This window comes from Colias eurytheme, chromosome 20, assembly GCF_061535395.1.
Source record: "Colias eurytheme isolate Ceu_HAF_F1 chromosome 20, ilColEury1 Martin Lab GWU primary, whole genome shotgun sequence".
Classification (NCBI taxonomy): domain Eukaryota; kingdom Metazoa; phylum Arthropoda; class Insecta; order Lepidoptera; family Pieridae; genus Colias; species Colias eurytheme.
Genome location: NC_142999.1, coordinates 5670200 through 5686677, shown reverse-complemented (window position 1 = coordinate 5686677; position 16478 = coordinate 5670200). Strand labels below are relative to the sequence as shown.

General features: G+C 33.9%; 2 protein-coding genes across 4 annotated transcripts in view; one reads left to right on the top strand and one right to left on the bottom strand.

The window, feature by feature from the left end:
• Nucleotides 1-2399, top strand: Dtd (D-aminoacyl-tRNA deacylase). 2 transcript variants are annotated; one of them, XM_090113746.1, is made up of 5 exons: nt 1-307; nt 544-634; nt 1149-1275; nt 1559-1667; nt 2175-2399. In XM_090113746.1, the coding sequence occupies exons 1-5, from the start codon at nt 265-267 to the stop codon at nt 2327-2329; spliced, it is 525 nt and encodes a 174-aa protein (XP_089969872.1). In that variant the 5' UTR covers nt 1-264; the 3' UTR covers nt 2330-2399. The 2 variants fall into 2 exon arrangements, with proteins under 2 accessions (XP_089969872.1, XP_089969873.1); XM_090113747.1 differs by lacking the exon at nt 1-307 and adding an exon at nt 341-452.
• A 1233-nt stretch (nt 2400-3632) lies between these two features.
• Nucleotides 3633-16478, bottom strand: part of Jupiter (microtubule-associated protein Jupiter) — a 105629-nt gene continuing 92783 nt past the window's right edge. For both annotated transcript variants that reach the window (XM_090113592.1, XM_090113591.1), the window contains exons 2-4: nt 8398-8551; nt 7968-8103; nt 3633-5126 (exon numbers count right to left, since the gene is read on the bottom strand). In XM_090113592.1, the coding sequence (XP_089969718.1) occupies nt 4993-5126; nt 7968-8103; nt 8398-8551 (424 nt within the window). In that variant the 3' untranslated portion in view covers nt 3633-4992. The remainder of the gene's footprint in view (nt 5127-7967; nt 8104-8397; nt 8552-16478) is intronic.

Sequence of the window (16478 nt, the reverse complement as noted above, 5' to 3'; positions counted from 1 at the left end):
ATTACTATGTCTGTCTTTTTTGTCCACATGGAGTGTTTCCTATGTGTGAAGAGTTTAACTAGAGAGAATTTTGATCCAAATGTTAGCAGTTGTCAATAATTGTCAATTATTGTCATTTGTCAAAAACGATATCTGAATTCCGACGATTCTAATTTCTATCTTCCGGCATCTACCGGTGGTTTTTGTTTACTATTTTTGTAATCAAATCAAAGTATAAGGACTACGTACAACAACACACTATAAATATTAAATATTGTTAAAATAATGAAAGCGCTTATACAACGGGTAATGAATGCAAATGTGACAGGTAAGTAATTATTTTTGAGGTTACAACCATAATATTACGTATTACATATTTACCGAAAGTTTATGAAGAGATCGGAATCAAGTTTTGAATCACTGGGGGAATAATAAATAGAAAGAGTTTCGCTCCTACGAAGACTACATTTGATGTAGTTCATTATTTTGAATTAAAAATCATAATATTTTTCATACCTAGCATCTAGCATATTCAATTATTTTATATAGGACATTTTCTTACAGTAAATGGAGAATTAATGAGTAATATAGGACAAGGACTATGTGTGTTTATTGGAATTACTCACAATGATACACCAAAAGATATGGAGTATATGTAAGTGTGAAATTTTTTTAACGTGATAACGTTTTTAAAATCGTTTTAGTCGAGTGACATGTTCAGAAACTTGTGTCACACCAAAACCTCACGAGCGCGATCGCAGGTATAACGAGAGAGAGACGGACCGATCTCCCGTCTCATCTCGAGCGCTGCCACCAATAAGACGTTATCACGTAAACATCTCGATCGTAAACCTACTTTACAAACAACCAATTTTATTTTTCATAAATTTAGAAATATATTTTTATTTTTTATATGTTTTTCTTTTAAATCTGAATTCTTATTTAGGTGGAATTTCACTAGTCCTTAAAACAATTTAAATATTACTTTATTTGCTACAAAAACATTAGTTTAAACTGTTTTGCATAATTATTTGTCCCAGTAAAAAAAGACTTGGATATTGAAGTGGCGTTCATTGAGTTTACACAATATAGTTTAAACACATTTGAATCTGTACATTCTTTTTGAGATTCTATGTTAGTAATTAAATAAAATTTATTCAAAATTTCAGGGTTCGCAAATTATTATCCCTAAAGCTGTTCAATGATGAAAATAAAAAAAAATGGAAGAAGAGCGTAGTTGATGAAGATTTAGAGTTACTATGTGTCAGTCAATTTACATTATATAATACATGGAAGGTGAGAATTGGTTTATGTTAATAGCTTTATTAATTTTTAAATGTAATAAAAATCAAGTTCCTGTGGCCTAATTGATTAGAAATTCATTAAGAAAATGTATAAATTAAAAAAGTAATACTTACACTAAATAGGAAACTATTACAATTTGATAGAAGTAATTTAAATAATAATTTTCATATTTCTATTTTCTACCGTCTGTTTTTATTATCAAAAATGAAAACTTAATGTTACTTTAAAATAAAGTGTATGATTTAACGTTAATATATTTTTTTCATATTTTTAGGGAAATAAACCAGATTTTCATCTTGCAATGCCAGGAGACAAATCAAAAGAATTTTATGAGCAGTTCATCCAAATGCTTAGAACTCAATATAAGCCAGAAAAAGTAAAAGGTAATTTACTTCACTCCTAGAAAGTGTAAAGAACATTTTTAATTAGTTAATTCATTCAGAATAGTGAAATAAAACCAACACAAAAAAATTCTATAGCAGTTCTAAGTTATCAGAATAGTATAGTAGTATTTTAGTTATTGTAATAACAATAAAATACACAAACTATTCACAACAAAATATAAAAACTAAAGAAAGAGTAGAATGTCTAGATCTATACTAATATTATAAAGCTGAAGAGTTTGTTTGTTTGTTTGAATGAACTAATCTTGGGAACTACTGGTTTGATTTGAAAAATCCTTCAGTGTTTATCCATTTATCGAGGAAGGCTATATATTTAGGCTATATCATCGCGCTAAGACCAACAGAAGGGGAGCAATGCGGATAAAACTGTGAGGCACAGATAGTTTATTTATACAGAATTTTTCTCAGACTCCTACTTACTATGAATGATTTTATTAAATAAATACTCATTAATTTTTTTTTTTAATTTTCTTCAATAATTTATAGATGGTGTTTTTGGTGCCTACATGCAAGTGTCAATACAAAACGACGGCCCGGTTACATTAGAAATCGAATCTCCAGTAAACACTGGAAAAAATAAAAATAAAAATGCATCTAAAGACAACGCTCCTTTACAAGCAGAAGAAAGTTTAGAAACGTAAATGATTTTATTGTGTGATTTAATAATTTAAATCTTAAATAAATAGAATTGTGTAAATATTATTTTTAAGAATTATTTATAGGTATAATAAATAATTATACAAATTTTTATATTGGCTTTAATTTTCTGAAAGATTCCATATAAATATTATAATTGCGAAATTTGGTCTATCTGTTATGCTTTCAGAACTCAAGATAGGATACTTTTTTATAAATCCCACCCAATAGATATAGACCGGGAGATATTGACACAAAATTTCGAGTCATTTGTAACAGGATGGCGGTTCTACAGGCGGTAGTGTCATGCCATACTTTTCCGGTGTGCCTTACAGCCCGCCATACCGACGCGAATGTGTTGATTTAAATAAAACAATTATTCAACCATTTGTACCAGGCTAACTTTTGCACAGGTAACCATCGTCGTTCAGCCATTTACGAAAATCGCCATGCCATACTTTTCGGACGATTCCAAATGGTCGCCATACCGCCGAAAATCTGCAAAAAAATTTTATTTCGCCAAACTTTTTGTACCAGTATTGCATTTCGATTTTTGGAGAGTATTTGATAAAATGTGACCATTATTATATTTGCCATACTTCTAGTAGGGGGAAAAAGTGCTGTCATACTTGAAAAATTAATTTATTATTAATTTATATAAGTGAAGATTTCCAACACCTAGATCTTTGAAATTTTGTATTTATATTCGTTGATCCTCAAACTTACAGGAAAAATAAGTGCCATACTGTTACAAATCGTTTGACTTTCGCTATTTTCCGACGAGTTCGACTAACGCCCACGCGACTAAGCCGCTGGTACCAGCGTTCACACCATCATTTTTCTTTTTGTCATTGCGTACTAAGACCCCTGTAGAACCGCCATCCTGTTACAAATGACTCGAAAATTTTGTGTCAATATCTCCCGGTCTAATAGTAATGTAAAGAGATATTATTTGTATACGTAGTATATTATTATTAGTCTGTGATATTATGGTCGGATAAAATTGTATCATTTATTACACTTTTCTTTCCTATAAGGTAACTAGAAAGGAGTGCTATTGTTACTTTATTTGAGTGATAGCAATTTAATATTCTGAGTCTGTACTACTGCATACGAAGGAAAAAAAATTGAAAGGCTTTAAATATATGTAATTAATCCATCAGTCCTCGGAATCACAGACACAATAGAAAATCTATTGTGTCGCGCCCCGATCGGGCCTTACGGTGGTCAATGGGTTAATATATAGGTATATATTCATCTTAGTTTCAACCTTGGGTATTTTCGTGTAAATAAAATACAATCTTATTAAAAAAAAACTTTATTTTGAAGTAATGGTTATTATCTATTAACAATTAAGTTAACGTTAGGCCAGTGCGTCAGCAATTAAGTTAGAAACTATTACATAGATGATATGCCTACCGCTAAGTCTATAAGATATTGTTATCAACGCATCAAACTTCATACTAGGTACACACAAACACTACGACTATGGTCCTCCTTGTTAACAGATAATCGACCAAAATTCAAATACATTTTAATACTAAACGAGTAGAAAATAAACTAAAAAAATGTATAAACAGACAAAATAAATGCAATCTATAAAATCCTCTATTTAAATTATGATAATGAAATTCAACAAACGAGATTAAAGGATACTTAAATAGTGTCGAACATTAATATAATTTACGTTATTTTAATATTATCAATTAGCCTGTGTGCCGCATGATTACTATTTCTATACGGTGAAATATAGATATATAATCACTGTTTCCGTTTCACGCTTCTATCAAACACTGATTTTTCCTAGAATTTTCAATTCATCACCAATCAAGGCACTAATCGTTTTGGTATATTGCTGACATCCTCACTCCTAATTCAATATCAATCGATGCGTAAACATGCGCTTATGTGTGTTAAGATTACAATTTCCTTTCCTTATGATAAGAGTTGAGATATAGAGTTTATAAGAGTAACGGAAACGAAATTATGCAAACGTCGGAATTTAGTGCGATCCGTTAAATTTATAAATCTATATTTTCAACAAGGATTCTATATCTAACCGAATATTATTACTATTACAAAAATATCTATCATCTATTTCTAAAGTAATGAAATAAAGTGTTACTGGGACAGGCTAAGGATTTTATGAACATATACCCTTTCTGTTAAAATGGACGTAATTTTAATGTGTGCACGTTATATAAATTAAATCCGATACTACTTAAAATTTAGTAGATTAAAAATATAAATTATTAATGATTTCAATGGAATAAATGCGAATGTTTGCACCGAGAATGCTTATTGTATTAGCTTTAGATTTAGTATTAAAATCACAAAAGATTGGCGCTACAAGTTACAACTGTATTACAATTACAATTATTATAGAAAACTAACTAATGGGATATAAAATTTAATGTGCTAGAGCTAGACTATAAACATCGTAATTACTTAATTTACAATTTGAAATTAGGTACAATCCACATTAATTAATTATGATTAGATACAATACGCGCATAGACAATTCATTCGCCTGTCAAAAAATAGCGCCAATCAGATGTGATTCGAAATTCAAAATTCGAGAACGTAGTTTTTTGTTTTTTGTTGACGAGACGGCGGTAAATGAGTGTTATTTGGCCGCTTCGGTGACCGTTGCTGTGATGTTGGTAGTCTACCAGAGCCCTGACGAGTAGCCGCCGGGGGGAACGCGGTTATGAAGAATGCTGCTGTGGCCGTTTATCGATGTCACCATGTTAATTTGACCGTTCATTGATTTGTAGCCGTCGCCGGTGATCGGGTTGCCTTCTGTAAATTTAAATATTGCATTAGCACAAATGTGTTTGTGAACAGGGAATCATGCAAAGTTAGGTATATTCAAGTATTGAATACTAACTATAAATATGTGTCACAAGAAAATTTGAATTTATTACACAGTAAGCAAGAATAATATTATAGAGTGAAAAACTATTTAAATTACATGAACGATGTTTATGAAAACAAACAAAAATCGCAATTCAATCTTAGCCCATTTGAATCCATAAAATAAAATGTGTACCTAATGATACAAATAATAATTTAAACCTGAAAATGACTGTCATTGTTTTGCGATTTATGATGTTTAGAAGCTACTTATGATATAGAAATTTCTGGAATATAAGTCTAAAACATTTTATTTAAAAACTCTACTGCGTACGTACATACATGCAAATTAAAACAACATTCAACAATTTGGGCCTAACGAAGTCTATCTAAGGATGAATCCGTATATAATAGTACAAATGAAGCTAGATAGAGTTAAAAAACATTATTATTTTCTAAATATACGTAACTAAATAAGTGTAGGACAAAAGACGATACCATAGAGTAGAAAAAAAATTGCGTGCTCTACTTATTGCTAATTAATTTATTCTATATTAACTACAGGAATACATAATATTATAACATTAAAAAAAACAACAAAAAGCATAAAAATATAAAAATAACAAAGTTACAACTTACAACATCAAAATACTTATGCTAACACAAAACACAACTAAATTTTTCTATTAAATACTTCTTTAACACCAAAAAGCCTAGTATTGAGAGCTTAATTTAGGGACATGAAGGAATCGTCTCAAAGATTTTTGCAAATAAACTCGAATATTCAAAGTGCTGTAGAATAAGGTCTTTGCCTGGTGTATTATAATTTACAGCCGGTGCTCCTTCAGTCTAAATTAAACACCCACCCATTTCTCTTCGGCGAACATAGTCTACATAATACGTCTTATGTTTGAAGTCCTCTGGGTGTCGGTTTCTATCAAACAGGAATCCGGGAACATACTTATGAAAAATTGGAGGGAAACCCGTCAAAGTACTGGGACCGGGACCGCATGAAGTCTGAAGAGGCATGACATCAGGGATAGGACCGTCTCTTTCGTATTTAAAAAGAGTCGGAGGGGCATCGAGGTTAGCTACAACAAAAGGATCTATCGGCCCGTCCAAACTGGGAACGGGATTATATTTATAGTCAAGTTGAGGTCTTTCTCCTAAAGCGGAAGTCATACCGACAAAAGCATGTGGCGGTAAAGGGTGATGCGGTATGTGATGTTCCTTCGGTTCGAGGTAATGTTGTGCTGGAAATGGAGGCCAATGCCTATCAAGAACCAGTTGAGGTTCGAGAGAGTCTGGGTCGATTATTGGATGTTCTATCTCAGGATCATCAGTTTCGAGACCGAGCAGCGTGTAAGGGGTCTGTCGAATGTTTAAGCTGGGTTTGGTCGTGGAGGGTACGTAGTAGTTTGCGGGTTTAGGAGGCCATTCGGGAGTGTAATATCGATGGGTCGGTTGTGGTTCATGAGGATCTTGTGTATAGTCGGAGTCAGCACCTCGCAGGGCGGCGCCCGGATGTCTGCGGCGTTGCGGAGGCAGTTGCACACCGTCTCCAGTCACTGGATTCCTCTTCGGTGGCGAGTACGATACTGACCATTCAGAACAAACGGTTTTCATCCGAAGATAGACTTACATTATACATTATAACAACTTCGATATTTAATACTAATTTCATTCATTGAATGCAATACTATTGTTCAATAGATATTTAAAGACCAGTTCATGCATATTGCATAGTACACAAATATGATCTTCATTGATAGATGAGATCTTTGAAAATTTACATTAAACATAAACATTGTTTGTGATCTTATCAAACAAAATTATTATTGTTTCAAATCTTTGTTTTCATGCTCGGCTTAAACAAAGCATTGTATTATTTTGAGCCATTGTTACAATGTATTCGGCGATAGCATATACACATTTTAGCATAATCATTAAAGTATTATATGAAGGGTATTAAAGAAGATAAGTGTTTATTTTGTGAAGCGATCTCTGTAGCGTGCACATATGCAATTTAATGTGCTTTGGGCACGCGAGCCTAATACCACATACACAGAGGTTGCATATTCTGCAGAATTAACAACATCTATGTAGGCTTGATATTAAACGAAAGTGGAAAGGAATTCACACACACGCTCTTGCAATACTTATGACGCCTTCGAGATTGTATAATTATACAAATTCTCCACGCCACTATAGTTTGTTATTACCGTCACTAACATTTTATGGGTTTGCTCGGTCTTAAGTAATTTGTATGTTGAAAGTAGCCCTACAGCAGTCAGGTAAAATATTTGTCCGACTGTGACTGTTATAAAACCCACATTCATAGGTACATTACCTATAATTATGATTGCAGTAAAAGTTGTAAACAATGATGTTAACATTGCGGAGCAAATACTTCCAACACGGCATGTTCATTGTACATTTAGTGTGGTTGAGTAACGAAAGTTATAATTAAATATGTTTAGTTTTAATTAGTGTTATAAAATAGCGTACGCGCTTGTGGCAGTTTTAATTTATCACGTCTTGTAGATATTAATTATTAGTGATTATGTCGTTATATGAAAATGAATCAATGTTACGTGTTTATTATTGCATTAGACCTCTAACGCATCTCCCTGTACTATCCCAATATACCAGGACAGCATAAACAGAAAGATGTGTCAGAAGTAGCGATATGAATTCCCATCCACGTTCGATCGGCTCTCAATGATTGCAAGTGCTATCGTGCCTACATCAGAATCGACTCACAGTGGTCAGCTGGCTCCGTCTCACCTCTGCTGGGCGTGGACATGGCGCTCCCGTTCATCTTGGGCGAGTGCGCGGGGCTGCCGCCGTTAGCCGCATCACCGAACTGGATGTGACTGCGGATCGTGTCCGTTATCATTGGCGTCACTGATGACGATCCACCCTGGAATGTGCGATTAATAATGTTAACCCGGTGAGTTATGTAGTAGGCTAGTAGTAGGTTCCTTATAAAATTGTAGCATTTACAACAAATCTTACTCGAAAAAGGAAAGGCAAAGTCGTATTACAAATATAATAACTTCGTCATTGCTGTTTAATTAAAATGCCTCATTTCTCTGATCTGAGAATGAGGACAATGTTAGTCTAATAAGCTCCAAATCCATTTTATTTCCCTAGCAATTCTAAATTTCCACCTTCTTTTTAGATTGTCTTTTTTCCCAACTACAAAATACCTTACCTGACCAAATAGTCTGGAGTGCGTGTCCCTTGGGCGAGTCGGTGTGTCCTTGACGTTGCGTGGCTTGGACGAACCGTTCTTGACGGGACTGCCGCCATCCGTCACATCGCCGTTGAAGATCTCCGCGATGCAACTCTTCGGCGCATTTGGAACTCTGAAATTAATTTTTTGAATGTGAATTCGTAGACTAATACGAGGAGGTCTTATTTTATTGATAAATCGGAACCGTGAGTGAGAGTTATTTACCTGTAGGTCTATAATAGTATTTATTGTGGTATGTTGATATTTGATAACTCAAAGTTCAAAATAAGTATAACTCCAGGATGAAATCGATCGTAATTACATTTGGTACAAAGAATTAAACTACAATAAAATTCAAAAACTTAAATCTCATGACGAGAAATTCAACTGAATTGAAAACTTATCCAACAAGAAAACAAAAACAAACCACAATTTATCTTAATTTTAAACTGTTACTACTTTATATTATAGAAATGGTTGCCAAAATAATACTTCCAGTTGTAAACACTAGATGTTTCCAGAATTGAGCAGTCCCATTAATTATATTTCATGTTAATTGAAGACTGCTTAAAATTAATATTTTGGAGGAAATCCCAGACTGCTTTTCCGAAAAATTCTCCTCATTGAATTGTAATTAAGTTTTAATGATGCAACTGAATGTAGGTACATACCTACTGTATAGTGAATACTGAATGCAGCACCCTTTTAAAATCCTATTTACATACGGATTATTTTACCGCAACCCGATCCGAAAAGTTCATTAATACTGAATGCACATTATGCACTCCCTTCGCCCGAGTGGACATGCATGGTCAAAACTGCCGCGCGGGACGTACCCACTTCCGCAGGGGGAACCTCGTGGTCAAACACTAATCAATACATTCGCGTTAAAAAACCATTACAATTATTTGAAGGGTCTCCTAACTCAAGTTCATCGACCTCACTATTGGTTTTAATATTTTAATCTCGAGCCAATCTGTTAATGGCGATTTGGATCGCATGCAATGCCCTTTTCATTATGTAGATACGTGTTTAGCTCCATGTGATTGAAGTTAAACAACATCGCCTCCAACATTCACGCATTATTATTACAATCATTACGCGCTCTTCATGAAGTCTATTTTAATTGTAGAGATTTCCACAAGAAAGCAAGGAATAAACACTCCGAAGAGATCTCGGGAGCTGTCAGCGCTTATTTTCTAAATTGCACGGTAACGAAATAATTTCTAAAACAAGATCGCAATCAGGAAAATCATTATCGTTAAGTTTAACAAGCTTGTATGCGATCTTATAAACGTGCTAGATTTAGTGCCGGGGTGTCAAGTAAATTCAACATGATATTAGATTAGCGGCTGGGATAGACATAGTACATATATGTATGTATAATAAGGATGCGTATCCAGTCGAGATAAACGGGGAAGCTAAGCGGCAAACGATCATAAACAAATGTTTATTTATTCTTGAATAAAATATTCTACGGAATTGCCGATTATAATCATGCAATTTTGAATAAACTTATCCTAATAAAAAACGATGCCTTACCTACGGTAGTAGATGTAAAAAACGGCACATATAGGCGGTAAATATTTACATGTCTAATACTGAGATGAGTGCAATCAGCACATACCCATACATCAAGTTCTTCAGACTTCAATACAATTTCTAACACTACTTACTTAATTTTGTTTACAAAAACCTATCATCATCACAATGTAATCTACCGTTCGACATTCGTCAATTCACTCAACTCTTTTCCATCAGCACTGAGGTTTGAAAGCAAAAGACTTTTCGAAGTATGAAACGCAACCCTACTCACATGCATGGTAAAGCACCCTTAATGTACCGCCTGAAGCACACGACATGCTGAAGATGCGATAACGAGATGTCATTTATAGCTCGGATGTGCGGCTGCCATAATTTGCACTCATAAATGGTTTTGGATTTAACGCTACATTAACTGACATGAAATGAACTGTTTATAAAAAAAAGGCGTGTGGCTGATGATGAATTTTATAAAATTACTAAAGTTGATTGAATATTGATGAAAATAATTAGAGCTTATTATAAAAGAAAAATATTGTAAAGATGCTCTATATTTTCCACTTATATCTTTCGTTATCAATCCAACTTTATTTGTAATCGAATTAAAAGTATTCTCTATTATTGCTTTCAAAGAGCTATAATACAAATATGAAACCTCATACAATAAATGTCAACCTTAATCTACTTTATAAAAGAGCCAATAAAACGTATAACTCCAGCTATTCCAACGGAGCTTAATCGTCTTTTTACCCATTTCTTCAGCAACCTATTAGTTCCTATCTAAGGCCAGTACATTACAATTTATGTAGCAACTCATGTAATAGGCATCAATTTCAAATGCGGCCGAGCAAAACTATTCGAGCGTGCAGACTAACATGTGAAAGCATATAAATACTATCTCAGTCACTGCGCAGATATTTTATCCATTTACATTTATTTTAAATATCTGAAATTGGATAATTTACAGGTTAAATAGTTGATCCAGATTCTTTTCATTTATTGAAATACCTACATAAGGAAATTAGACATTATTAACTGATTTATATCCTGACAATCAATCGGTAATTGAAAATATTTATCTGCATACAGACGTATTGAAAGTATTGAAACGTCACACGCTATCGTAAATTTCGTTGTCGACCGCAATTTATACGAAAAACTATAAATGCAAGAACAATCAATTCATTTATCACCGGCCAGTTCAGACAAAGAGAAAACAAACATTCACGAGCTTTGTAAATCTAAAACTCCCATTCTTTGTGTTTGATGCGACACTCACGACAAGACCGCGACCGCAACGCACAGTAGCGCGACAGCATAAATGCCTCGCCTTAGATATCTAGATTCTAGATCCAACAATCGATAAGACAGCGCGATATAAAGAGTACCGACATGAATATTATGATAGCTATGTGACGGTTTCAGTATAAATCTCAAAAGATCTGGTTCACTGAGTAGGTTTTGAGATTTGATATTTTAAACACTGTCAGATGTATGATTTGAGATATTGTGTATATTTTATACGTGAGAACCAAGTTTATGTAAATACCATGGACTCCATTGTATTGAATAGTCTTTTTGCTTTAAATAAGTAACAGATATCGTATCCAAGTTATGAAGACGCAATCTTTTACCACAAACTTAATCAAAAAAAGAAAACACTTTTTAAATTAAGAATCCTAGCCTATGGTACAGAACACAGACTATACTCCGCATCGCAGATAAGTAAATCGATAGCGCGCTAGTGCGGTTTCCGGCCGCTATGCACCACTGCTCGTCTGTCACATAAAAATGCCTACAACCATGAATTACATTGCACACCGCATGCAATGCCATACTAAATCTCTGACTCAGTACTTTTGTGATAGATGGTGCCTTCATAATATATTTTTTATTCAGACACCGTTTTATTGTAAGGAGTTATCATTACTTTCATATTATTACAGAGCAAACTGCGCGGGTTTTACCTGAAAATAGTTAAGTACAATCAATGGTCTATCCATTTCCTTAAAAGATTAGAACAATTTACGTAAAATACACAATCAACGTTTTTCATAGAGGAAATGAAAGGGGACTAGATACATTATATCGAAACCCTGTATAATTTAACCAAGGGAAAAGTGCGTGAGAGCAAATTGCTCTTGTGGGTGTGTAAACAACGCCATGATAAACACACTTTTCATTTAATAATAATAGCTGTCAGAATAAAAACCATAATAGAACACGTCATAATGTTACCATCCAATATCATTATACCATCTTCATTTGATTACAGTTTTCAATGCTTTATTATCAGCATTGGCTGAAGAGTATTGACTCTATTTCGTTCCTTAATAATAATTAAAATATTTGACGTATCAAGAAAAGGTTCTAATATCATCGCCGATAATTGTAATTATTCCTTGAATGAACGATTGCATAATCATAATCATAAAACAGATCCGAGTATTCCTATAATTACGGCACAATGTCATAAATTCATTCCCCGACTCTTCATAGAGTAGATAGCTCACGAGATAACGTCACATGTTAAACTAGCCGTATTATGAATCTGCAGACTGCAATCGACATTCGACACGGCCCGGCTCGACTCGGTAATGATGTAGTGTTTTAGCATTTTATAATCTTCAGGACGGGTGACGTAGACTAATGATATCGAAGGTAATGAGAGCCCAAGTAACTTTATCATATGCGGAACGTCAAGAGAAACTGTTCTTCGTTTTCAAATGAAAGTCAATATTACGTTGTGGGCCAGAGATTACACACTTTCGCGCCAATTCGATTTTAAAGACATGCATGCTGCAATATACATAATATGTTATTGTTATATTTATTATAGTACCAGATACGTTATCTTTAACTCATTGAAGAAAGCTCCAAGCTCATGTTAATTGGATTATCGAACAAATAGGATATTGCTTAAAATTTTCTAGTAAAACTAGCGGTCCGCCCCGGCTTCGCCCGTGGTACATATGAAAAATAGATGTTGGCCGATTCTCAGACTTACCCGATATGCACAGAAAATTTCATGAGAATCGGTCCACCCGTTTCGGAGGAGTATGCAGACTAACATTGTGACACGAGAATTTTATATATAAGATATTACTAGCTGAGCAAATGAACAGAAACACGCTTAACGATTCGTGTCGGAAAATATGATTCCTAAATAATAAATAATCTTATTTGCATCATTGATTTTATGGAACAGACTCAACCTACTACTTGGCCTGGAACGAATGAAGATTATATTTGACTGATTATTTTATATCTAATGTTTTCATTTCTTTTTTTCTTTCAGCTTTGTACTTAAGTTTCATATTTTCTGTAAAATTTGCCGACACGGGTATATTAATAATATTAATTCTACGGTCTTATTCCACATTTATTCTGTTTTATTTGCTCCTATATTCTTCAATATCTGTCCCAAATACATCTTTTATATTATACTCAAATATAGTTCACCATACAAAGAAACTGTCGATTCATTGCTGCTTATTTATCATTACCGCGACACAAAGGAAATTTATAAATTACCTCGGAAATGAGACCGTCTATTTGATAATTTGTCCAATCTCCTCGCACCTTTCAAATGTAATACCTTCAATAAAAATGGTGCCACGGCCTTGTATGGTAAATAATGAAAATTCAAGTAGCTTTGGATGGCTTAAAAAGCTTTATTATTAGGTTTTCGTGTTCTTGAGAAATAATAGCTACGAAATAACTGTATAACAGGTTAATTTCATTTCAAACTATATTTTTCTAGGGTTTTTTTTAATTTTTGGAATTTGCAAGTCTCACGGAGAATTTACATCGAACCAGCGAATGCTCATTCTAACCTCACATGTCAAATTTTTTAAGTATAAACAGGTGTAGAGCATTCTTTCTTTGTTCTTAGGGCATTCGAAAAGATTGTATGCAATGTTCTAATACTGAACCATACTGAATACAAGTTTCTGTTTACACATAAAGATCACGAAAGAATGCTCTTGCTCTAGCTCTACGTTCGTTTGATGTAAATGCACCGTCACCCTAAAAATTAACGTCTTGCAAAGCTATCCTTATTAACACCGCATAGATTAAGGTGTGAAATGAACGAAGGAGCCTTTGTTTCGACGCATTTTTCAAATATCACACCTACTTTCCAGACATATTTCAGTGAACAGAAACAGAGTCATTATTTGCAAGGCATAAAGCCCTAATTGACTGTTGTATAACTTCCTTCGTAGGTATACAATTTGAGCACTGAGGGCGAACCTAGCTAATTAGTGCCTCGAGTATTCGGTACGCTAAACATAAGCAAGAAATGTTTATACGACTTTTATTAACTCGGGCTTTTACTGCTTAAAAAGGTAATTCTAATTTACACCGATTAGGTATAACAATATTATTTTCAAAGCTACTGGGCCGTTATTGCATAGGTACGTAGTTAGGAGGCCTTTAATAAGAATGTTTTACTTTTTAATATGTATCCCTAATTTAAAAACTACGCGCAGAGCGCATTGAGTGAAATTATGGTCGTAGAAGGAAAATATATAATAGCTTCTTTGTAGCCCTAGACATAATTATTTAATATTAAACTTGTTTATGTCTAGACATGAAGTTTAAAGAAAATAAACCTTTAAACAATCGACTTTTTACTTTTCCTTCGTCTAACAAACATCATCTAATTACATGAAATAAATGTTTTACGTTTATAACGACGTGCTTTACGAGTTTCAAGAACGAAACAATCTGGAGCACTATCATGATTCAGATTATCGGAGCCAAGGGACTGGAACGATCCATGTTAAAGTGTTTCGTAGATCTAGCAATAAGCCTCTACTTATCGCCTGAGTTCCCATGCGGCTATACTACTTTTAATTGCGTGTAATAAACCTGTTCTATTTACAAATTGTTTCCATAATATTTCGATTAAATTCATGTTGCGATATGTGATTACAATGTACGCATTTAGTATCTCCGTTCGTGGTTGGCAATTTAAATTCTATTGCGACTATAATAAACACTAGTGCGTGGTGGTCAAACGCCGCGTATGACGTTTTATTTCAGCTTTGGTTTCGCCCTCTATTCGGCGACGGCTTTAGGCACGAAACCCGGTCAACAACCCCAGCGATGTCTGCTAGGCGTCTACCGTGTTCCTTCACCACTATATCGTAACTAACGATCGAAAGTTCGCGCTCCGTTTCCATTGACTTCCAGACAAGATTAACCATTAAACACGCAGCAAAAAACGTCGTAATGCACTCGAGCTTTCTCGATACGATCGTAATCGGTATTCAATGAGCATTAGTAATGGTAACAATCAATATGTTTACTCAGTGCAAGGTACGAACGCAAGCCGACATTTGAAATGAATCGATACGATCTCGATGTTACCGATCAAGGCGTTTCGTTCTGTGACGTCCGATCGCAATCTCGGAAGAGAAATCGATATCTCCTCGCGAATTATTGTTGAATTGTAGATAAGATCGTGATACGGAGTAATGCACGAATAATGAATTCTCAGAGAATATGCTCGGACCGTGTGGTCTCATTAACGCTATTAAAAATATTACTATGTACGAATGAAATCTAATCGACTTTCAAAATTCAATTCAAAATTCTTTATTTGGAACAATAAAAACACAGATACAAAAAACTTTATGAACGATGGCACCTATAAAAGCTTAAAAAAGCTGTGGCACAGATGCCAACGCCCGCCTCCATACATTAGAAGTTCCAGTGACTAACATTTTTACAGTAATAATTCCAAAAGAAAAACACAAGAAAACAATAAAAGTAAGTAAGACGATTACACAAATTTAAAAAAAAATTTTGTTATACGATTAAGGTTAAATTAATTGTAGAGCGTGTTTGAAGGCAGTCAATAACCTAAAATATTATAGCACGCCTTTTGGCTTACTGTTAGTAGCGATGACTTTTTGATAACGTAATGTTATGTTTAGCAATAAGAAACGCCCTAAGCACTTTGAGAACAATATTCAATTTAATTTATGGCTTTTATGAAAATTTAATTTCAAAACTTAATTGTTGAAAATCTACCTAATTATAAGTTTCATTGGAAAAAGCGTCTTTTTCGTTATTTTTTTCTGGTACGGTATAACAACTACATATTATTTACTACATTTAAAACTAGCACTATAATATCGAACCAACTGTATCCACACATTGTCAAACAACTGTTACATAAATAAACAGCATATGCATAGGGGAAAGTTTATCCTAGGACGTAGGACAGACATTGAGGCGTAACGCTGGCTTACAGCAAGCATTACTAACGTGACATATCCGTTCACGTAAGCTGCTTGTAGAAAATACTTGAAAGATATGGAAACATACTACTTCACGCATGTTAGAATGGTTGCTGATATGGATTAGAAACGTATAAGTAATGTTTAAAAAAAGTACCTAGATTCCGATATCTAAATTATTTTAACACATATTTCTATGTGATAGAGATCAATGTCAGTGATATTTTACGGAACACCATTTCAGCATCGATTATTGTTTAATTTCAT

Bases quoted from the DNA above. Each gene is read 5' to 3' on its own strand.
- Dtd (XM_090113746.1), top strand. From the start codon at position 265: ATGAAAGCGCTTATACAACGGGTAATGAATGCAAATGTGACAG. The intron at 635-1,148 runs GTAAGTGTGAAA...TCAAAATTTCAG, and splicing joins CCAAAAGATATGGAGTATAT to GGTTCGCAAATTATTATCCC. The intron at 1,276-1,558 runs GTGAGAATTGGT...TCATATTTTTAG, and splicing joins CATTATATAATACATGGAAG to GGAAATAAACCAGATTTTCA.